The sequence below is a fragment of the Molossus molossus genome, unplaced genomic scaffold (assembly GCF_014108415.1).
Source record: "Molossus molossus isolate mMolMol1 unplaced genomic scaffold, mMolMol1.p scaffold_m16_p_19, whole genome shotgun sequence".
NCBI classification, from domain to species: domain Eukaryota; kingdom Metazoa; phylum Chordata; class Mammalia; order Chiroptera; family Molossidae; genus Molossus; species Molossus molossus.
The window spans coordinates 37313750-37339089 of NW_023425354.1; the positions used below are offsets into that span (position 1 = coordinate 37313750).

A 25340-nucleotide genomic window follows, 5' to 3' on the forward strand; every position below is an offset into this window, starting at 1 on the left:
AAGGTCTCACAAAGTAGAAAAGCAGCCAGTCACAAATGCAAAAAACTTTATAATTTAAATATGTGAAATAATTTCTATTATCAATTTATTTCATAAGACAACTGTTGAAGTTAAAAATACTTTCTGTGAAGTATTGCTTTTCATGCTCAAACGAGAATGTTTTAATAACATCAATAAAACTGATATACATGTAATGCTGCATAAAGTAGAACCCTGATACAAACCCTTGTTGAAATCATTTACTTCATCTTAACAGTGCCTGTTTGGAATCTATAATTAAAAACAAAAACAAAACTTCCTAGAGGCTGAACTCCCTAGAATGCAATTTCAGTGTTTGTCCATAACGCAGGGTTAGGCCTTTTCTTCTCAGAGTTTCTGCTTTTTGCTCTGTTTTGAAACCCCTGAGACACCATCTGTTTCCAAAGCTTTCTCTTTTGAGTTAATTTCACTAAATCCATTTGCTGTCCCATTTTGTTCTTCAGTGATTTCTTCATTTGCAGGGGAAGCAGATTCTCCTTTTTCTAATTTTTGCTGCATTTCACGGAGCTTGGTAACAGCTTTATCTATTGACATTATGCTAATAAGATTAAAGTCATGCATGCTGACTAGATGAAGCATGAAGTTTCGACATAAATTCTTCTTAATTATTTTCTGTCCATAGTTTTCTACAAACAGCATACAGGCGTGATTCATTTGATTGTCAGCAATAAACCTATTTAATAAAAACAACACAAAATATCAATAGCAATACAAACCATTTTTGTCAAATGGAATAGGGAAAACCATTATAGAACAGTAAGACTATTCAAATCTAGTAAGCGATGACTTAGTAAGAAGTAAAACTATAGTGAATGTGAGATACAGTAACTTGAATAAGCTTACTACCATTTCTAAAATTTAAAGAGATGTGATTTAACCAGAGCTTATTAAATAGATGTAATTTCTGTCTTTCCTAATTATATTCAGCAGTATTAAAAGTATAACGTATTTTCTCTTGCCAGCATCACTTCATTAACTCTCACTCAATATACACGCTATCTCCTTTATCTTTTCCCTTGATTTTGACATTATTTGCCTATTTCAGAAACAATGCTTCCCTACATTTTCAGTTCATGATAAACCTCTAAAAAAAATGAAGATGTCAGGACAAATAATAAATGTGGTACCATGTGGCTGTGTTGGTAGAAACTGCACTGGAGGCATGTACAATGAATAAAATTTCAGAGAACCAAATAAGAGAATGGTTGCTCAGTTTATCCACTGAAACGGTAAGTCCTACAGAGTCCATCCATTAGGCCTGCCTGAAGATTTAAAAATATCCAAAGTAGGCCCGAGACTCTGCTTCTTTATAATGCCAGTATACAATGAACCTCAAAAGGGTAAGTAATTAAAATAGAACTCAATAAAGTAATGTGACTAAAATTCTATCTTGAAATTGGCTTATCAGGACAAAAAGAAAAACATTTAACCCAAGCCTCTGCATACATACACACTTTACTCCTAGACTGGGTACCAGGCAAACTTTTCTGTAAAAAGCTACATAAATATTTAAGACTATGTAAGGCATATGTGATCTGCCATCTTCCTCTTTTTCCTTTTTTTAGTACCCACTAAACATGTAAAGACTAGTCTTAGATGAAGGCAGTATGCAAGAAAAAAAAAGAAAGGCTATAGGCCATGCACCCAGACATCTTACGTACCAATAATTCTTCACTCCCCAAGAGTACAGAAACAAAAGTGTGTTCCCTCCCACTGATTCCACTTATCTATAAAAAAACTTTGGATGTTTGTGCTATAGAATAAAGCCTTAAATGAGGATCTAATAATAATGAAGGTAGAGAAGAAAATGTGTATTGCCAGAAAAATAGTTCACACAGGGAAGGAGGCAGATCTACAGAAAAAACAATGATTTGGACCATTTTTGTATCCATGAAGGCATGAGAAATAAGTTTTGTTTTACCTAGCCTCTTATGAAACGGTAATAAATCAGAAGAGCTACTTATATTTAATTCTGAATAATCAAGAAAATTTTAAAACTATGGTAGTAACTGTGATAGTAATTTTCAGGATTTCCAGGAATACAGCACATGGCATTTAGTTTTTGTGTTCCCTGGCAATAAAAGGAACAAAAATTGGGCCACTAATAAAGGACTTAATAAAAATAAAAATCTGCTGTTAGAGCTAGTACCTTCCTTATACATTCTCTGAGCATCACCATTTTTCTCAATGCAATTATAATACTTTGGTTTAGGATAAGATTAAGGACACATTATATCTAAATTAATGGAATTTTACATAAGATTCTAACACACGTAGATTTATAGAATCTGAAGCAGCAAAAAGAATATAAAGGAAATGGAATATTTAAATTTAGAAATACCCTACCCATGCTTCATGACATGGAGATTCCATAGTTTCATCACTTCTTTCTCTCCTTCATTAACATCAGAAAATTCCTCAATTTGCTAAAAATAAAAAAATTTTAAAAAAGAAAAACACCTATTAAATGCAGAGTAAATATAATTGGTATTTCTAAGAAAAATATTGAGAATGTCAAAACCAGATTTTTTAATAACTAAAAATACCACAACTTGTTTATACAGCAAAGTGGCAATGTTTCTTAAAAACAACATATTTAAGCAGTAATTTTAAAAAGGAATTCCTAAGTTACAAACTAGTTACCTATAAATAAAATGAACACTATAAAATCACAAGAAAATCTGTATTTCCTTTACTTGGTAACTATTTAAATGATACAATTAAAAACTGGGGATTCCTGAATCACTAATTTAGAAAAATTTCCTTTACTAAGTCAAAAGTTTAATACATATTATTAAACAATAGTTTTGAAATAAATATCATTTAATCATAAAATTCTGAAATCATTGTCAATAATGTAATAGTAATAATTACTGTAATGGTTTTTTCTCTTAGCCATTCAGGATCTTTTTCATCTTCACTATCTACTTCCATTTCTTGTGGACGGAGTGGTAAACAAGTGTCACTATGGAAATACAGACGATTGTGGCCACTACTGTATGTTCGTTGCTGTTCTACTTCTCCATCTTCGGATTCAAGAAATTCAGACATGCTCGCTTTTGTTCGTTTTGGCCTAATGAAAAGAAATGTTGATGTACAATTTTTAAAAATATTTTTAGAAATGTTTTTCTTTCTTTCTTTTTTTTTAAAAGACAGAGGAAGGAAGAGGGAGAGGGAAATAGAAACATCGGTGAGAAAGAACATCGACTGGCCGCTTCCTGCATGCCCCCCAACTGGTGACTGGGCCTACAACCTGGGCATGTGCCTGACTGGGAATTGAACTGGCAACCTCTTGGTGCATGGGTCGATGCTCAACCACTGAGCCACACTGGTCAGGTTGTTGAAGTGAATATTAAGTGATAGAGTTCTTTATATTTCACATTATCCAAATAGATTACATTCTTTTCTTTCTTTTTTTTTTCCCTCACCCGAGGACATTTTTTGACATTTTGTTCAGATACAGTAGGAGGGGGAGAGAGAGAGAGAAACATCAAAGTGAAAGGGACACATCGAGTGGTTGCCACCCGCACGACCCAACCAGGGCTGGGGACAAACTGCAACCGCGATACGCGCCCCTAGCAGGAACCAAACCCGGGTCTCTCCAGACCGCAGGCCAATGCTCCAACCGCTGAGCCAAACCGGCCAGGGCTACATTCCATTCTTATGGGTTTGTACCTACATCTACTAGGAGAATTCTTTAATCCCTCAACCACTGTAGCAGTAGGAACATTAACATTTAAAACACAGGAATAAGCTGTAAGGAGGAAATGAAGAAACCCTATAGAAGCGGGAGCTGGGGAGGGCTATAAAGCAGTGTACCACATAGAGACTTAGCTAATGCTCCCCTCTGTTACTCCACCCTCATCAATAAAATCCAGAGAATAACCTTTGGTTGTATGACCTTTTTACCTACCTGCACACAAGAATGTGTGTGATAGGCGTTCTCTTTACTGGTCCATTGCGACTAAAAGCAAATCCAGGTTGGCGATGAATATCCTGAGGATTTCCTGCATAGGAGCCATCATAACACTCGTTGATAGAAACATCTATCCTAGCACCTTTTGGGTGATACTGGAACAAAAATGGCAAGGAGTTTAAAAAAAAAAAACAGAAAGAAAGAAATTTTATCCTACCCTAAATACCCATCACTTCAATTTAATTAGTTTAAAAAGTGCTTGTGGTTTTTAATGTTTTGTAAACATAAATAAGCCAGTCATACCAGCATGGTGAACAGGAAGTCAGAGAACCTAGAGTCAAAAAGATCTGTGTTAAAATCCTGACTATGCCATTTATTGGCCTGATTACTTTTTACAAATTATTTCTTATCTGAACAAGAGTAAGGAAATTACCACATAATTCAAAAAGGTGGTGTGAGGATTATGTGAATCAGTGTATGTACGCTATATGTAAACTCTGAATCATTCATTGTAATTCACACAATTAGCAATCCAATCCATCCAATGCAGAAATTTTGGTCTCTTGTACAAAGTGCAAGTTTTGAAGGTCAAATTGCCTTACAATGTATGATATATTAATAAGAAAAAAAGTTACTTACAACATAATTGAAGATAAATCTGCTATGGCAGAGTTTAAGATGCTTGAGTAAACTATAAAGTTTGCGGCAATTTAGAGTGCACCAAGGGCAATGTAGGTCATCTCTTGCTTCAGTTTGTTGTCTTGTATTGTTGTTATAAAGGAACTTTAAAATAAAACAAAAAAAGCAAAGCTCCACCTTACACATCTCAAAACATTTTTTCAACATCACCTTTAAAAATAGTTAAAACATATTAAAAGAAAAATCAGAGACATTTTTTAAGTTTAAATATCCAAAATATTTCAGATGTGACATGCAAAACAAAGGCATTTTACGATTAGTTATAAATGGGTCAGCTATGCTTACCTGATAAAATATTCTTAATTTCTGTCGGTTTTCATTTGAAGTATCTTTTTCTTTTCTCGTTTGTAGATCTGTAGTCAGCGATTCTTTAACAGCTGAAAATATATACTTTCATATTTAATGCAAATAATTGCTTCTAAGTGAGATAATACATCTTGTGAAAATAATTAAACATTAAAGGTTTCACAAAATTCTACTTGTGGTAATTAATATAAATTTTGGTCTCACCCTCAAGGGAACAATCCCCCTTAATCAATACTCCTAATCATATATTTAGGTCTTTACTAGCAGGAGTCATACTTTTCCTTTAAAAACCGCTTCTTATGCCCTAAATCATTATATATGTAACTTCAAGTAATTATATGTAGTCACTGTAATGTTTTAAGCACTTTGAGGATAGAGTGTGGTTTTGTTATTCATATTCCCAGGGCAAAGCAGTGAGCAGACATCCACTAAGTGTTGGTTTAACAGAAATTAAGTAAAAAATGACTGTATTAATATTCCCAAATCCAAAAGATAATCACCATGAATAATTTTGGTATATTTACATACTTAAAATGTTTTTACTTTCCCTGACTAAGTATTTTCTAGGTACAATTTTGTATAAAATTTTCTTTGAAACTCTTACATATTTAATTGGCTGGCCACAAAGTATTTTGAGAAGTACCCAGACCACAATTTGATAAATCTTTTCTCTTACACAAGCTATTTTTTGTATCTTTTTAATCTGATTATAATGACTTGTACACAATAAATGGACATGAGTGGTTAATGTAAAACACAGCTATCCTTCTGCCTTCTTTAAACAGACTTAGACCTGGTTACTCTCAGGTCCAGGACAGTGTTCCTATCAGGTAGATAACAAAATGACAGATCAGCCCTGGCTGATTTGGCTCAGCAGGTAAAGTGTCAGCCCGCGGACCACAGAGGCCCGGGTTCGGTTCCTGCTGAGGGCACGTGCCTCAGTTGCAGTTTGTCCCCGGCCCCGGTTGGGGTTGTGTGGGTGGCAACCACTCAATGTCTCTCTCTCATGTCGATGTTTCTCTCTCTCTCTCTCTCTTCCTCCATGTCTCCCTCCCACTCTATCACAAGATGAATGCAAAAATGTCCTTGGGTGAGGATAAAAAACAAAACGACAGATCAGTGCAACCTGGACCTTAATTCAGCAGAGCTAACTCCATTTGTAAATGTTTTCCCTCTTAAAAATACTCTGAAATACTGAATTCAGTTATACAACATTTACAAAGTTTTACAAAGTATACAACCCCAAAGCTCTATTAACCTGTAATTACAAAATCTAAAAAACTCTGAAAACCAATAGTTTCCTCATGTATTTGAAGCAAATGTATTTAGTGGAAAAACTTGTTCTAAATTGACAAAGGCTATCTATAAACCTCATCTGGAGGTGTTATACAATATATGGCATATATACTATATCATGCCTCTAACATTAAAAAAATTCCCAGACACCTCTAACAGTCCTCTCGGAATAGAACTGTTGATATGTACTTTACAGAGAACCCTAATTTACCATGGCTCATAGTTTGTCTCTCTATTTTTTTTTTTTTTTTTTATCCTCACCCGAGGACATTTTTCCATTTTTTGTTCAGAGAGAGCGGGAGAGAGAGAGAGAAACATCGACGTGAAGGGACACATCGAGTGGCTGCCACCCACACGACCAACCAGGGCCGGGGACAAACTGCAACTGAGGTACGTGCCCTTAGCGGGAACCGAACCCGGGTCTCTCTGGACCGCAGGCCGACGCTCCAACCTTGTCTCTCTATTAAGTCAAACATTTCCCAAAGAATAATTTTTGGAGCAAAAAACAAACGAATTAATCTAAAGCCTAACTCTGCAAAACATTTTTTTCTTTATTGATTTTATAGAGAGGAAGAGGGAGAGAGAGCTAGAAACATCAATGAGAGAGAACATCAATCGGCCGCCTCCTGCATGCACCCCACTGGGGATTTGGCCCACAACCTGGGCATGTGCCCTGACTGGGAATCGAACCAGCGACCTCTTGGTGCATGGATCGATTCTCAACCACTGAGCCACACTGGTCAGGCTGCAAGACATTCTTTTGACGGCAATATATTCTTTTTTTTTCCTTTTTATCCTCACCAGAGGACACTTTTTTTTTTTCATTTATCTTCAGATAAGTGGGAGGGAGAGAAGAGGAAGTGAGAGAGAGAAATATCGATGTGAGAGAGACATATCAAGTGGTTGCCACCCACACGACCCCAACCGGGGCCAGGGACAAACCGCAACCGAGGTATGTGCCCTTAGCGGGAACCGAACCCAGGATTCCCCGGTCCGCGAGCCAAAGCTCTAACCACTGAGCAAAACTGGCCAGTGTGACAGCAATGTTTTCTTACCAATAGTCTGAGTAGGTTTAACTGAACCAGGTTTGTTTTCTTGATGGAGACTCTCTGAATTTCTAGTGGCAAGAGGTTTAGCAATAGGAGCTGTAGATTTGTCATTGGTCTCTCCTGTCCAACGAAGAGTGAACTGTAACGTAGGTCCCTGAGAAAATGTTTCAAATGGAGGCAGCCTCTAAAAAAGAAAAACCATGGAAAGAGTGAAGGAAGATTCTGTATAATAAATTGAAAGAAATTGCACAAACTTAAAAAACACTATTTATTTTAAGTTAATGTAGATTTGATTTTAATCAACAAATTTTTTTCTTTTAAAACCGAAAATGTCTACAGAGATGGCCAGGGAAGTCAATTAAATGTACGACACAGCAGAGGCTATAGTACTGGAGAGCTCTAGGTTGTCTAAAAAAGGCTGCAACGCCCTGGCTGGTTTGGATCAGCGGTTAGAGCACTGCCTCTGGTCCAGAGAGACCAGGGTTCGGTTCCCACTAAGGGTACGTACCTCGGTTGCAGTTTGTCCCCGGCCCTGGTTGGGTCGTGTGGGTGGCAACCACTTGATGTGTCCCTTTCACATCAATGTTTCTCTCTCTCTCTCTCTCTCTCTCCCCCCCCCCCCATCTGAACAAAAAAATGGAAAAATGTCCTCGGGTGAGGATAAAAAAATAAAAATAAATAAAAAATAAATAAATAAAGGCAGCAACTTGCACTGGCCAGTTTGGCTCAGCAGTAGAGTGTCGGCCCACAGACCAATGAGACACAGGTTGAATTCTGACCAAGAGCACATACCTCAGTTGCAGTTCATCCCCAGTCCTGGTCGAGGTGATGCAGGAAGCAGCCAGTCAATGTGTCCCTCTCACATTGATGTTTCTCTCTCTCCCTCTCTCTCCCTCCCACTCTATCTGAAGATAAATGGAAAAATATCCTTGGGTGAGGATTTAAAAAAAAAAAAAAAAAAAAAGGCAGCAATTTGTCAGCAGTAGCTGAATTGTTGCCACGTACAAACATTAGCCCAGCACAGCCAGATTTTCAGATTTTTCAAAAGAAGCCAGAAATACAAGTTCAAATGGGAAATCTTGCCATTTTTATGTTGGTGACCAATTTAAAATGTTTTAAAAAACAACAAGAAAACTAAAGTATCCAAAGCCTGCCAGTGTGCACAGTGTTAGATGATTAATTAAATTACTTTCTAAGTTGAACATTTATAACTGTATTCCTTCACTTCTCCTGGCTTCACCGACAACTGCCCTTGCTTCTCTCCTGTAGGTTTTAGCTCCCTGAACTATCTTAGCTTTCTTCTTCCACCTCTAATCACTTTTAAGACTACTTACTCTTCTGTTGGTCTTCTTAGTTCCTAGCTAATATTTAGCCGTGTGCCCTTACGTCTCATTCACTCTCAAGGATTTACCCATTATTAGGCTGACAATCCCAAATTGGTTCTTCATTCTTTATACTTGAGTTCTAAACCCATATATCTCCAACCACCTTTTACACATATGAACTTCTATTTATTGTACTGCCATACAAGCCTAAACCCCTTTTACATTTTTATTCCAAACAATCCTTTTAAAACTATAATTTTAGACTGGAATGAGGTGAAAATGTAGTCATACAAACTGACTTGACATAGTAAGTCCATATCTAGGAATTTATCTTATAAAAACATTTGGAATGCAAAAAGATATATGTACAAATATACTCACTACAACATTTTTAAAAACAAAAACATTTAAATAACCAAATTACCCATTAAAATGGCATTGGTTTAGTAAATTATGGGACATTTAAAAGAATACCACAGAGCTTTTAAAAATAAGCAAATCTGTATGATCTGACTTAAGAGGATGCTATTTCATATTGTCTCAAACAATTTCTTGGGAAAGACCAACAGCTCATATAAATACAATCTTAATTTTTTTATGGATAAACCTAACAAATTTTAAATAAAAAATTTTAAACATAAAAAATTTTAAAAACCTGTAGAAAATTCAACTACCATAAAGAAGTATAAAGAAATAAAAATTACTTGAAATCCCTTTACCCATAAGTAACCACTATTATCATTTATTTCAGAAAAAGTGGGAGTACACATGCTACTGTATAAAAATTAAATATCAAGGAAATTTTGTCAAAGTATTATTGTTTTGTTTTGGTTTTTTTGTATATGCCCCTAGAGGTAACCGAACCCGGGACTCTGTTCCGCAGGCTGATGCTCCAACCGCTTAGCCAAATCTGCCAGGGCAGTATTACTGTTTTTAATGACTTTTTAGAATAAGGTGTTTCTAATTTTTCACCATTTAAAAATTTTTGATGACCTATTACCTACATCTTTTCAGTTACCAGTTACTATCTTGTTACAAAATGGCAGAAATATAATGGTTAATGGCTATATGTACAATTTAAATTTTTATCCATATTGTCCGTCTGCCCTCCAGTAAGGTTATACCAACTTATTCTAACATTAAAGCACTGAGCATTATCTGTCCTCATATATCCAATTATAAAGAGTCACTCTTTTAAACTTTTGTCAATCAAGTAGTCCTGTCTTTGCTTTGCATGTCTTTGAATACTATTAAGTTGGAATTTGCTGGTCATCTATATTTGTTGCTTTAAGAACTGCCTGATTGTCCTTTATCCATTTTTCTAATTAGATTGCTTACCTTTTTGTTTTTGATTTATTCAACTATGTATTTGTAATATTAGCCTGATGTATGTTACAAATATTTTCCCAGTCCATCATTTGTTTTAAATTTAGATTTTTGCATGTAGAATCCACTTTAGTCATTTTTATTTTATGCTTTTTAGCTGTTGCATCACACTTAGAAGAGCTTTCCTAATATCAAGATTATATGAATAATCACCTACTTTTTTGGTTTATGTATTGTTTAGTTTCACATTTATGTATATAAGCCTTCTGGAATTAGGTCTAAATTTATTTCCAGATGGCCAGAGACCAGTTCTGTCACAATTAATGAACAGTCTTTCTTTCCCCCACACATCTACAACCTATTCTAGTGTGAACAAATTCCAAATGTATATGAAACTCTTTCAGAACTATGCTTTAGTGATCTACTTGTCTATTCCTATGTTTACACCATACCATTTAAGTTCTTTTAACCTTATAATATGTTCTACCCCCTGGTGTATGTAAAAGTTCTCAGAAAACTTTTCCATACTATTTTTAGTATTATTACACATTGTCCTAGATTTGCCTGACACTAATTTTCAGGCTTAAAAAAAATGTTTTTAGGATTTTGCTTGCGATGGTACACTGACCTAATATACTTAGAAATAAATGACATTCTGCCTATTTAAGAAATGTATGTTTGCCTATTTATTAAGTCTCTTAGAAGAGTTATTTTAAGTGTGCTTCATTCAAGTTCAGCAGATTTCTTGATAAATTTATTACTAGTCATCATGTTACCTGCTGTTACTATGATTGGGATTTGAAATAGAAGTTAACATTTATTGAGCACTTATTTTATGCCAGGCATGGTGCTAAAGATACTTCATTATTTCATTTAATCCATCAATTCTATGCCTCGTTTTACAGATGAGAAAACCGAGACATAAAGGTTAAGTAACTTGGCAGATGCCACATAGCTAGGAGTGAAAATTTGCACTTGTTCTGGCTCCAAGGAGGATGCTTTCCATTAAATACTCTGACCAGATAATTTCATTTGTTTTCCAAAGCACAAATACAAAGGACTCTACTTCCAACATAAATTTCATTTGAGGGAGAAAAACATCAATTAAAAAATGGGAGTTCATAATTATAACGTGCTCAACCTTCTGAGTAGTTCATACCTTCCCATCAAGAATAGTCTCCCATGTTGCTCTTTTCTTGCTTATTGGACATTCTTCCATTTCCTGCATGGCTACTTCATACTCCCCATCTAAAAGCTGTAAGCGCCTGTTAGACAAACACATACACTTTAAAGTAACCTGTGTTATTATTATAAGTACACAAATTCTACATCTTTAGTTATACTAAAAAGCATTTAAATTATAAACTAGCTTATATACCCAACAAATTTTAAAAATATACCTATACTCCATTTATGACGAAAGCAATTTTAATGATTTCCACTATTTATTATTGCTACAGAATTACTTTATTAATGTAGCTACTCAGATACAACTTTTAAGGTCTCACAACTCATCAAGTTTTATACATGAAGTATAAAGTTTGTGTGCAGGCTTTATACTTGTAAAACATGGGATGGTGTTGCTATATTTGCCATAGGGGACCACTAAGAATTATGCCTCTGTTATTTTTAACTATTGTAAATATCTGAACTAGAATTCTTGACTTTTATTCTTGACCAATAATCAAATTTATGATTACAATGACAACTCTAATAACTATAAGATTCTGGGGGAACCTGGCACATATAGGTGCTCAATAAACATTTCATGGTAAATGAATAAAATACCAGTTGAATCAAAGAATCAACTAAATTATACCCATACCCCCAGTATAGTTTTAATGTGTATGTACATATATGTGTGTGTATATAATTTACCCCCCCCCCGATATCTTTAAACATTGGTACCACCGCCACTAAACACCATTCTTTAATCATGCTCAATAATTAATTTATATATAGCAAGAAGACTTTGGCTTCTCTTCATCCATCTTAAGAAAAATTCTGTTAGGTGATAATAGCTAACATTTATTGAGTGCTTACGATGTGCCAGGAACTATTTTAAAGACTTTACACAGTTCATTTAATTTTCCCAACAGCAACATGAAGATACTATTACTCCATTTTCCAGAAGAGAAAAACGAGAACAGAAAGGTTAAGTAACCTGCCTTAAGATGATACAGTAAGTAGCTAGAGCTAGCAATTAAATCTAGGTAGTCTGTCTCCAAAGACGGACTTTTAAAACAAATGACATTGAGATTTAAGAATTTTTTTTCTCTATATTGTACTACTTGAATTTATTCTCCTTCAATAGTATATCAGCAAAGCTATTTAACTTAATGTTTTAAAATACTAATTTTATTTAAATAGGTAATAACATATATATATACTTCTAAATTGAAAAGCAGCTTCCCTCGTGTCTACACAGCTATGTAACATTCTATTTTATGATAGTATATTTGATAGATTCAATCCAATTTACCCTCCTACCTGTAATGTATGAGGAGGCCCTTTTCCCCTAAAGCCTGATCAATAGTGCTTTATCAAGTTTTTTGATCTCTGCCAAACTGGTAAGTGAAAAAAATGACATCTCAGTGTACTTTTATATACAGATGTCTTATCCTTTAATTGTTTAAGAACCATATTTTTTTGGTAAACATTTTAATCATATCTCTTGCCCATTCAAGAGCTGCTTTTCGCTTGGTATGATATTTTTTATTTATTTATTTGTTTGTTAATCCTCACCCAGGGATATTTTCCTACTGATTTTGAGAGAGAGTGGGAGGGAGGGAGAAACATCAGTGTGAGAGAGACACATCGACTGGTTGCCTCCCACATGACCTCAACTAGGGCCAAGGATTGAACCTGAAACCCAGGTACGTGCCCTCGGGGTCAAACCCGAGACCCTTTGGTCTGAGGGACCACGCTCTAACAGCTAAGCCAACTGGCCAGGGCAGTATGATTTTTTTATATTAGAGGAACGAGACATCTATTTATAGCATGAGTTAAAATTTATTTTCCCAACCTGTCATTTTTACTTGGTTTATTTCTGTTTTTAGAAGAAGTTTTTTTTTTTTGCTCTATTTCATACTTTTTCTATGTAGCCTTTAAATTTTGGTTATACCCTAAGGAGATTTTAATTTCTCTGAGTTTATAAAAAGAATATTTACACATCTAACTCTCCAGATCTTAGTTTACAAATACTTTACTAAAAGGAACCAAGATTCCTTGAAGAAATGGCCAATTCCAGAGCAGAGGTAGAAAAAAGAGAATGTAAGCCTGAAATAGTTTACTATTCCAGAAAATAAGGAAAATAAAAAAATAATAAGTCAAAAGAACACAGGAGTCTGCTTAGAGGGCATTCTCCTGACCAAATTTCAGACAATTTGAGCATTAAAAGTAATAACCACATGAATAGATTAGAACAGACTGAATAAAAATGGAATTTGTTCATCCATACATTTTTTTATTCCTTACCCGAAGATATTTTTCTATTTATCATTAGATAGAGTAGGAGGGAGGGAGAGAAACAGAGACAGAGAAACATCGATGTAATAGAGCCACATCGACTGGTTGCTTGTGTCACATGACCCGACCAGGGCCAGGGACGAACCGAAACTGAGGTATTATGTGTTCTTGACCGGAAATGAACCCACGACTCATTGGTCTGTGAGCCAGTGCTCTAACCTCTGAGCCAAACTGGCCAGGGCCATACTTATTTTTTTTAAAGTTGAGGGAATGAATGAATGCTCTTCTTTACAGGAAACTACAAATAAACGTGGAAGAAATGATATAAAGTTACCAACTAGCAACTGGCATGAGAATAATTTATTCGATCAAGCATCCTCAATGGCCTGGTCAGTGTAGCTCAGTGGATGGAGTGTCATCCCATGGACTGAGAGGTCCGGGTTCGACTCACGTGCAGGGCACATGCCCAGGTTGTGGGCTAGATCCCAGGGCGGGGGGGGGGGGGGGGTATTCAGGAGGCAGCCAATCAATGTTTCTTTCTCACATCAATGTTCCTCTCTCTAAAAAATCACTAAAAACATAATTTTTAAAAATCTGATGGAAATTCTGAATTAAAAAATAAAAATCCTCAATGGATGCCAAACTGCTGGGTAAAAGGCAATTGGGGGGAAAAGGACATTTACCCAATTCCATGTATTACCACAGAGATTACATATTAATTAATTAAAGGGAAGCCCCAGCCAGGCAGCTCAGTTGGTTAGAGCATCATCTCGATGTACCAAGGTTGCAGGTTCATTTCCCAGTCAAGGCACATACAGGAGGCAATCAAGGTATGCATAAATAAGTAGAACAACAAACTGACGACTCCACATATAAAATCAATAAATAAAATTATACATTTAATTAAATGGAAAAGGTACTGTAACAATGGAGAAATACGGTGACACCACCTTATCCAAGTAAACTTATCAGTGTCTGTGATATGCAAAGAACACATCACTATTTAGTTTCTGCTCAAAATGTTTAACCCGAATCTATTCATTAAGGAACCAACCACAAAAGTCCAAATTGAGACATTCTGTAAAATTACAGCCCTGTAATTTTTTAAAAATGTCACAAAAGGCAAAACAAACAAAGCTGGAGAACTACTTCAATTTGAAGGAAACTGAACAGATATGGCAACTGAAAAGTAGCTATAGATCACAGTCCTCAACTGGTGGTAAGGGGGAAAGAGCTTTAAAGGACATTAGAGTCAATTGGGGAGACAGTATTACATTATGTTAAATTTCCTTAATACGATAGGTGCATTGTGGTTATGGAGGGAAATGTTTTTGTTCTTAGGATACACATCCTGAAGTATTTAGGAGAAATGAAGTAGTGTCACAATCAAACTTTCAAATGGTTCATCACAAAAACAAAGTATGTACTAACAAGTAAAGCAAATGTGGTAAAATGTTAACAATTGATGAATCAAGATGAAGGGGATATGGACATGTATTGTTCTTTCCATTTTTTTTGTAGGTTTGAGAATTTTCAAAATAAGCTAGGGGGATTCCTCCATGGTTTTTCAATGGTACTTTTTATCAATCAATAAAAAGCAGTTATTTCACATGTACAAAGAATATGTTAATGTATATGTAAGGTATAATATATATAAAGAATTTTAAAAGGAAAACAAAATACCTCCCCATGCTGCCTATACTAGACCATTTACCAACATCAATGAACCCCAGTGTGCCACATCCTCACTGCTTCTCCCACAGACATAACCACTATTCCCTAGTATTTTTCTGTTCTTTTCCATTTAAATCTTTGATCCACATTCAAATTTCTGACTTAAAAAGCCATTACATTTGACAGTAGTAATATTGTGACATTAAGTGATATATTCTAAAACAATATGGTACCCAAATTTTGTGATATTATTCCTTATGATTTTTACCTTCCTATTAAATAACTTGTACCTTTCTTTACATGGTGGCTAGTAAATGACAACATTAAAGCAACAATCTAGCACTTTTTAAAATAGTAAAAGGAACGTACTAATTGCTACACTCAGCTCTTTCTCCTATACCGGACAGTGAACCACATGAACTATAAGTGAGCAGCCAGGAACAAGAAATATGTCATATTACAGGTTTCACCTCTAATCCTGTCAAAAAAGAATGGTGCATTTGCCTCCTAGATCTTCTGGTACTGGCACTAACATGTTTCATTCCCAAATGAAAATGGACGACGATTATAAATCTCAATGTTCTTTGCTACCCTGTGCCAAATGTATATAGAGGCATACAATGATTACACACAATTTTCCTCCTTAATTTTAGTGAATACATATTCTCAAAATTTACACAGGGCCCACTTCATTCAGGTCTCTGCTCAAATATTACCTTCTCTCAGAAACCGTCTCTATAAAACAACCATTTGTTCTCTTTAATTTTCTTCACAGCACTCACCACTAAGTGACATTAATTGATATAATTTTTGCAGGGGTGATGTTTGTTTTCTCAAATAGAAGTTAAGCTCCATGAAGGCAGGGATTTCATTGCCTTTTCACCGCCTCTAACAGTGTCTGACAGAGTAGACACTCAAAAACAATGGTCAAATAAACAATCTTAACTGAGTCATTCAAATAGTTCCTCATCTGTGTTTATTGCTTTGTATATGATAAAAAGGAAAGTATTTTTGTTTTTTCAGTTGTAAGAATAAAGAAAAACAAATGCAAAGAAATAATATAAACACTACATTATGCTTTAGAATAAAAAGATATCCAGAACATTATGGGAGCCTCACTTGTCTATCAACATTACCTGTTTTTATCAAATACCGTCATTTGTGCAACAAATGTCTTTTCCCCATCTTCACGATTTCGTTTTCTTCTAGTTGGAAGTTCTTCATTGACATCTGAATTTGACAAACATTCCTCATTAATCAAATGTTCATACAAAAATGTCCTATTTATGAAATATGATCCCTTAACATTCTTATCCCAAATGAGATGTAAATTAAGTTGCAATATAATATCCAAACTTACACTCTTCCATTTTATATTTTTTATGATACGTATATATGTCCTACTTTTTGACATTCACTGACAGTAACCTCACATTTGAGCCAGTGTGGCTCAGCAGTAAGCATCAACCCATGCACTAAGAGGTTGCCGGTCCGATTCCCAGTCATCGCACATGCCCAGGTTGTGGGCCAAATCCCCAGTGGGGGGGATGCAGGAGGTGGCCAATCGATCTTTTCTCTCATTGACTCAAAGATTTTTTCTTCTAAGGTGCTTCTCCACTCAGCTTCACATATACCTACCTCTATTATGTCACTCATCATTTTACTGCAAATACGGTTGACCCTTGAACAACACAGGTTTGAACTAGGCAGGTCCACTTATACATTCTGTGCAGTTCAAATCTGTGTTGTTCAAGGATGAACTGTACTTTCCATCTGCAGTTAGAAATCCACAGATGCAGAGGGCCAGCTTAAGTTATAAGGATTTTCAACTGCAGGAGTGGGTGGGTGGGTGGGTTAGGTACAAGGGTCACCTGAATTTATTTGTATTTTTCTATCTCCATACTCTAGGTTGTAAGCTTTGGAGGATAAAACTGGATGTTTCAATCATCTTTGTATGCACAGCATCTATATGTTTATTGAATGATTACTTCAAAGGTGGATTTAGAACTGTTGGGATATACGTGATGACCAAGAACAACAAAATACTAACTGCACCATCTTCCCTGGCTGGTTTGGCTCAGCAGTTAGAGCGTCTGACCGCAAACCAAAAAGTCCCAGGTTCAATTCCAGTCAAGGGCACGTACTTCCATTGTGGTTCATCCCCACCCGGTTGGGGTCATGCAGGAGGCAATCAATCGGGAGGCAAACATCTCTCTCACATAGATGTTTCTCTCTCTCTTCCTCCCTCCTTCTCGCCCTCCCACTCTACCTGAAGATAAACAGAAACATATCCTCGGGTGAGGATTTAAAAAAATAAAAAAAAAAGTACTTATACAATCTATGTGTAGAATAGGAATATATTGATGTCCACAAATTCTTCTGACTGTTCCGTATGTATGAAATTTTCCACAATAAAATGTTGGGGGGTTAATTTATTGTTTACAGAGAGGCTAATTTCAATTACTATTTTTCTGCATCCAGTGTTCAATTTATCTTTTTACTGTATGAAATACGTTTCATCGTGTAATAATGAGAAATTCACAAATTACGTACCTAGTACAGCACAATAGCCAATAATCCAAGTGCCTGGGCAATCTACCATAAAATTATCTCATTAAACTATCCAAGATTTACAAATAAATGTCATGCTCTTAGCCCAGCCGGTGTGGCTCAGTGGCTGGGCATCAACCCATGCAACAAGAGGTTGCCGGTTTGATTTTGCTCAGGTTGTGGGCCAAATCCCCCCCCCCCGGGGGGGGGGGGAGCATGCAGGAGGCAGCCAATTTATGTTCTCTCTCATCAATGTTTCGATCTCTCTCCCTCTCCCTTCCTCTCTAAAATCAATAAAGGAAAAAAAAAAAATTTTTTTTTTAAAGCCATGCTATTAGAACATGGTGCAATTTATTTCTAGTTCTGCACCATTTTCTCCCTTGGAAGGGCAGTTTTAAGTAAATTATTACAATAACTCAAAAAGAAATAGTACAAACATATGAATACTTTTAAAATATACTGGTCCAATAATTTTCATTAACCACCTTATCTTCAGTACAATTATGAAAATAAACATTACCAATATTTTCATTGGTTTCTCCATTAATCATTCCATTAAATTCTCTTCTTCCCGGACGAGTCACTCTAAACAGCAATGAGTAAGACTTCACCATATGGCTGTTACTAGGTTCAAATTCATTACTGGAAACTGCAAGGGATGGGAAATTTCCAGGTTTTGTTTGATTGAGATCAGGATTCAAAGGCACCTGCTTTTTACCTGTAGGAACTTGCCTTATTGGACAACTTACATCCTGCAAAAGTAAAGATTATTAAATTATATTTATTTATACATACATATCCAATTATAATAATTACAATAAAACTTATACTCACAGCTATAGGAAACATGATATAGGCCAATATTACCAAAATACATGCTAAAATTCTATCCAGTTAGAAAAACTGTGATGAAGCAAAAATAAAATTTGGCCAGCTGGTGTGGGACTGAGAGTGGTCCCAATGAGAGGTCCCAGTTTGATTCCTGGTCAAGGCACATGCCTGGTTGAAGGACTGATCCCCAGTAGGGGGCATATAGGAGGCAGCCAATAGATGTATCTCTCTCTAAAAAATCAATAAAAACATTCAAAAAATAAAAACATACTACCAAAATTGAAAGAATTATATTCCAAATATTAACACAAATAAGGACTTCTCCAATATATCAAAAATAATGATACAGTATATCCAACATTTAGCTGGTGATAATCTAAGAGTTTTAATTTAGAAATATGAAATTGAAAACATGCGTAAAACGTTAAACTCATGTAAATGAATCTTTTCCCTTAAATTTTCTATTTTAACAAAATAAATGATGAGACTATTAGAAATGAAAAGAGAATTATAACCTCACTGTCAACATTATGAAATAGTAAATTCATATATTTAAATATGCTTAAATAGAGGCAACATTAATCATCTTATGAGTAATGTTCTGTAATTATATAACTAGAATTATGCTGAAAGAGCATAGTTGAAAAATTAGAAGATGCATAAGACCTTTATAACAAGAAAATATAGTACATATTTCATTGTAGCTTCTTTTTAAAATAAACATATGCATATGGTAACAAAAAAATTCTAATCCATAAGAGTATAAAAAATGTCTCCCCCTCCCCCTAGGTTTTACACTCCAGATATGACTAATATTAGTAAAACCATCTTTCCAAGAAAATGTTTATGCCTATTTTTTTTAAACAAAAAGAGTATACCGATATCGTAAGTATATTCATATATTTTTGCCTAAATAAAAACATATATTGAAGAATTTTCGTATCACTGAATGTCATATGCGCATGGGAACTGGTGGCGCGCAGGGAATGACATTTCTTAAAAGTTTTTAATATATACTTACTCTGCCATCTCCTGTCACTTACTCCACTCCATACCAATGTTCTAGTACAGTATTCAAGCCCTGTTATCACCTTACTACAATTTTGGAAGAACATCAGCAATAAGAACTTCACAAATACCCAAGGACTTGACTTGAGGCAACCAAAACTGTATCTGTTGGCTTTTGTGGGTTGTCCAGAAAATTTAACCATTACAACATTTGTTTCTATGACAAAATAATTTCATCTTATAATAAAAACTACAAGCAATGTATTAACAAGTTAATGGCTGATAATGCTGGCAACAGAATTTCTTTGAGAGTAGGGTTACATAAATAAACCTTTTGGGAAAACTTTCTTAGCCTTTATTTAAAATTTCAAAGGGTACACGTAGCTAAAAAATTAGCTAAAGTGGTAGGGAGGGAACTGAATTTATGTCTTAAATTCCTAGAAGATAGCATCTAGCCTTCATTGCCGGATTCTTAGGAGAAAGTTTTATGCATAAAATATAGCCAGACTAGGAAAAACACGCAAATCGGGGAGGTTGGCAAAAGAGGTTATCAGCTTTACAACTCAGGCACCAACATATTTAAAAGTTTCAAGGTTTAAACACAAAGTATATACACATGCACATATTTAATTTTAAAAAAGCATTCTATTTAATCTACCAAAATCATTTTACCTTTCTTTTTTTGTGGCAAACTTTCACAAGCAGGACTTCCAGAGTAACAGAATTTTGTTCATTTTCTGAGTTTTGTGATGGCTTATCTAAATAGAAAAATCATAATTAAAATATATTTTTTAAAATATGTAAATACTGCCCTGGCCGGTTTGGCTCAGCGGTTAGAGCATCGGCCTGTGGTCCTGAGAGACCCGGGTTCGGTTCCCGCTAAGGGCGCGTACCTCGGTTGCAGTTTGTCCCCGGCCCCGGTCGGTTGTGCGGGTGGCAGCCACTCGATGTGTCCCTTTCACATCGATGTTTCTCTCTCCCTCTCTGTTCCTCTCTCTCCCTCCCACTCTACCTGAACAAAAAATGGAAAAATGTCTTCGGGTGAGGATAAAAAAAAAAAAAATGTAAATACTGTACTCATTTTCCTAAGAAGTCTAGAAACTTAAAACAGGCCTTTACATATAAAATTTAAATGAGCTTTCACAAGAGTTATAATTACCTTCCTATATACTGTGGTTTTTATTCCCTAATTTTTTATTTATTTACTGATTTTAGAGAGAAGTAGGGACGAAGGTGGAGGGAAGGAGGGAGAAAGGTAGAGAGACAGGGACAGAGATAAACATAGACCTGTTGTTCCACCTATTTATGCATTCATAGGGTGCTTCTTGTATGTGACTTGACTGGGGATTGAACTCAAAACCTTGGCATATGGGGATGACACTGTACCCAACTGAGCAACCCAACAGGGCCTATAGTTTTCTATTCATCCAAATAATGGCTCAACTATTTTAATTAAAACTTTAAAAATTTACTGATTACTTATGCTCTAAAGATTTAACAATTATGATAATAAAAGAATGGAATAAACTGCATCTGTCTGTATTTGTATAAAAAAAAAAAGTATTTTTTGAGAAGCACTGTTAAAGATGTTTGGTGGAAAGCACAAATAAAATAGAAGGGCCCCGCCGGTGTGACTCAGTGGATTGAGCATCGTCCCATGGACCGGGAGGTCCCCATTATGTTCACAGTCAGGGCACATGCCCAGTTTGTGGGCTCAATCCCTAGTAGGGAACATGCAAGAAGAGGTAGTCAATCGATGTTTCTCTTACTTCCTCTCGCTCTTAAAAAAAAAAAAAAAAAAAAAAAATCAATGCATCTGATTCAGTCTCTTTGAAAGTTATATCCACGACAAAAATACTTTAATAGAGCAAAAATAACTAAATGTCTAAATGCATTAACAAAAATACTCTCTGAATATTCCTATCCACAAATACAGCACCCTAATAATCTTTTTGTATTCATTACAAGCAGTTTCAAATAGTAACTGCTAAAAAAAAATCAGATTTTAGAGATCTTAATGTTGGTTTTCTGTAACTATAACCTATAAGTATACCTTGCATAAACAAAAGAAGCAATATATCTGCTTCTTCCCAAATTCCACTAATTCGACTATAATGAGAAATTATTTTCTGGAAACAGAAATAGCCAACAGAGTTTACTTTCTCATTTATTTCAGTAATATCAAGAAAAAATAAAAACTTCAAGTGAATGCAAGCAATTTTTGAACTTTTACACATTTGGTTATGCAGACAGGAGAAAAGTTTAATCAAACTACTTAACAACTAACTTCAACTAATTGAAGAAAAATGAATTCACCTAAGTTAATATTAACTAATCAAATAATATTAATCAGTAAATATATCTCAATTACTATCCAATACTAATTTCAGTGATGAAGAATTTTTATATATGTTTTATGTAAGTCCCTGGAAACAAAGGGCTCACAAACCTACAAAATTCAAATGATAAGTCCACTTACTTTAAAAGTACCACACAAGCCTTACTAGTGTGGCTCAGTGGATTGAGCATGGTCCCATGGACTGAGACATCCCAATTTGATTCCTGGTCAGGGCACTTGCCTGGGTTATGTGTCCATTTCCCACTGTGGGGGACACAGGAGGAAGCCAATCCATGTTTCTATCTCTCTCCCCCTTCCTCTCTCTAAAATAGGTCAAGAGCCCAGCCGGTGCTGCTCAGTGGTTGAGCCTCGACCTATGAACCAAGAGGTCACTGGTTCAACTCCCGGTCCGGGCACATGCCTGGGGTGCAGGCTCGATCCCCACTGGGGGTGTGCAGAAGGAAACCAATCGATGTTTCTCTCTCTCTTTTCTTCTCCCTTTCTCTCTCTCTAAAAATCAATGAAAACACATTTTTTAAAAAAATTTAAAGTCAATAAAGAATTTATTAAAATATATATAATATAATAACATTAAATCAAATTCTTTTTTTGCCCTGGTCGGTTTGGCTCACTGGTTAGTGCGTCGGCCTGCGGTCCAGAGAGACCCAGGTCCGGATCCCGTTAAGGGCGCGTACCTTGGTTGCAGTTTGTCCCTGGCCCTGGTGGGTTGTGTGGGTGGCAGGTGAGGATAAAAAAAAAATTCAAATTCTTTTTTTTGGTGGTATGTGCCCCTAGAGGGAACTGAAACCAGGACTCTGGTCCGTAGGCTGACGCTCAACTGCTGAGCCAAACTGGCCAGGGCTTAAAACAAATTCTTTATACAGAAAAGATAATACTCAAGAGACTCTTAACCTATACCAGGTTCTAAAGTAATTTAAAAATTTCATCATTAATGTTTATAATTTAAAGTTCAAAAACACTGGCCCTGGCCGGTTTTGCTCAGTGGTTAGAGCGTCGGCCCACAGACCAGAGACCTGGGTTCAATTCCTGCTACCTCAGTTGCAGTCTGTCCCTGGCCCCGGTTGGGGTCATATGGGTGGCAACCATCTGATGTCTCTCTCTCTCTCTCTCCACCCCCCCCCCCCGGCTCTCTCTGAAGATAAATCCAAAAAATGTCCTCGGGTGAGGATAAAAACAAAACAAAACAAAAAACACTGGAATTTAAAATAATGGCAAAATCCAAGAACTTCAATTTTATGAAAAAAATTTTCCATTATTTTTTACTTATGATCTTTGGAAAGATAATGGCTGTGAGTTGGGTAAGATATTACACAATTTTATTTTATTTTTTTGCTCTTTTTAAAAAATCCTTACCTGAGGATACCTTCCCCCCCCCAAATATCTTCAGACAGAGTGGAGGGGGAGATAGAGAGGGATGAAGGGAGGGAGAGAGAGGGTGAGGGAGAGGGAAAGGGGCGGGGGGAGAGAGAGAGAGAGAGAAAGAAACATCGACGTGAGAGAGGCATATCAACTGGCTGCCTCCTGCCCAATCCTGACTGGGGCCAGGGACAAACCAGAACTGTGGTACGTGTCCTTGACTGGAACTGAACCTGTAACTCTTTGATCCGTGGACCGATGCTCTAACCACAGAGCCAAACCAGCCAGGGCCAATTTTGTTCATTTTAATAGCCACAGTTGTAGCCCTAAAAAGTGTGGTTTAGAGATAAAAGTGAAATTTCCTCTATTTAGAAATGAGGCAGATAAAACTAACTTTTATCTTCAAGAATGATCAGACATGGCCATATAGACTTTCCCAGACAAGAAAAAGTTAAAGGAGTTCACCACCACCAAACCGTTATTATATGAAATGATGAAGGGTCTTTTTGAAGAAAAAGATAAAATATATGAACAAACAAAATGGCAATGAATACATATCTATCAACAATGGAATCTACAAACAAAATGAACAGGTAGAACAGAAACATTCTCATAGATAGAGAACATTTTGTTGGTTGCCAGATGGGAGGGGGCTTGGGGGAATGGGTGAAAAAGGTGAAGGGATTAAGAAGTACAAATTCAATGCTAGACTGACAAACCTCAAAGGGAAAGAGGTTGGGGGATGGGAAGAAATAAACCAAAGAACTTATATAATTTAAAAAAAAAAAAAGAATGATCAGACAGCCATGCCTGTGTGGCTCAGTGGTTGAGCGTCAAACCATGCACCAAGAGGTTGCTGGTTTGATTCCCGGTCAAGGCACATGCCCAGGTGGTGGGCCTGATCCCCACTGTGGGGCATGGAGGCAGCCAATCAATGTTTCCTCTCATCAATGTTTCTCTCTCTCTCTCCCTCTCCTTTCCTCTCTCAAATCAATAAAGAAAAAAAATGATCAGACAGCACTGATTAACAATTTAAAAAATCTACTTAAAATTTAAATTGATACCAGGAAAGCAATAAGGAGACCAAACTATGAACATGTACATCCCTTAGATGACTTATTTTTGAGTTATCTTGATGTTTTATTTAAAAATGCAGACTTTTAAGCTCCACCAAAACCCTACTAGATTTGAGTCTTATAGGGTTCAGGTACATCGACTTTAAAGTATCAAAATGTTTTTAGAAGCACTAAAATTTGAGAACTACTACTTTTAAAGATTTGCAAAGTTACATCTTCACATTCCATTATCCACCACAAAAAAGTAATAATGGAAAGTATTGGAGAGGTCAACTAACAAGTTTAATTATCAGACTCAACATCTTTTCTATTAAATATAATTTTATAAATTCGTATACAGAAAATATATTTTTCATTCACAAAGGTGTTTTGTTGTTAGAAAACCAATATGTTTACTTTAAAGTACATACCATTTTTGTGGAAGAAACCAGTAAAGGTAAGCTGCAGATGAGCTGACAAGCTAAACAAAACAAACAAAACATTTTATCACTTTAATGCTCTATTTGATATTCTTATTCTTAACTCTATTCAAGCCCATGACTCCACGTTTTCCCTGTTGAGTATGACATATAAAATAGTGTCTACATATTAAAAAGAAACAAAACAGACTGGCCGGAGTGGTTGAGCGTCGACCCATGCACCAAAAGGTTGCTGGTTTGATTCCTGGTCATGGCACATGCCCAGGTTGTGGGCCAAATTCCCACTGGGGGGCATGCAGGAGGCAGTCAATCAATATTCTCTTTCAATGATGTTTCTCTCTCTCCTCCTCTCCCTTCCTTTCTCTCTAAAGTCAATAAAGAAAAAAACAAACAATAACACACGAAAATGAAACCACCAAAGGAGTAAGGCAGATAAAAACAGACCACCAAATGAGAGACAAGATAATTTACTGTGCTTTAGTATAAAATAGGAACAAGTTTGCCTTCACACTCCTCAAAAATTTTTAGATAAGGGCTGCTGAATCCATGCAAGTGTATGAATATTTTAAAGATATGGGAATTCAACCTGCCAACAAATGATGCAGAACCATCACTTTCTACTTCAAATTAGGAGTGAAATACA

The 25340-nt window shown here is 35.9% G+C and overlaps 1 protein-coding gene across 2 annotated transcripts in view; it reads right to left on the reverse strand.

The window, feature by feature from the left end:
• The window catches only part of SUZ12 (SUZ12 polycomb repressive complex 2 subunit), a 45777-nt gene continuing 20437 nt past the window's right edge, over nucleotides 1-25340 (reverse strand). The window contains exons 5-16 of one of the 2 annotated variants that reach the window (XM_036268540.1): nucleotides 24689-24738; nucleotides 20160-20245; nucleotides 18169-18400; nucleotides 16235-16328; nucleotides 11116-11221; nucleotides 7312-7489; nucleotides 4940-5031; nucleotides 4595-4738; nucleotides 3953-4110; nucleotides 2914-3112; nucleotides 2386-2465; nucleotides 1-712 (exon numbers count right to left, since the gene is read on the reverse strand). In XM_036268540.1, coding sequence (XP_036124433.1) covers nucleotides 367-712; nucleotides 2386-2465; nucleotides 2914-3112; nucleotides 3953-4110; nucleotides 4595-4738; nucleotides 4940-5031; nucleotides 7312-7489; nucleotides 11116-11221; nucleotides 16235-16328; nucleotides 18169-18400; nucleotides 20160-20245; nucleotides 24689-24738 — 1765 coding nt within the window. In that variant the 3' untranslated portion in view covers nucleotides 1-366. The remainder of the gene's footprint in view (nucleotides 713-2385; nucleotides 2466-2913; nucleotides 3113-3952; nucleotides 4111-4594; nucleotides 4739-4939; nucleotides 5032-7311; nucleotides 7490-11115; nucleotides 11222-16234; nucleotides 16329-18168; nucleotides 18401-20159; nucleotides 20246-24688; nucleotides 24739-25340) is intronic. The other variant, XM_036268541.1, reaches the window with a different exon arrangement.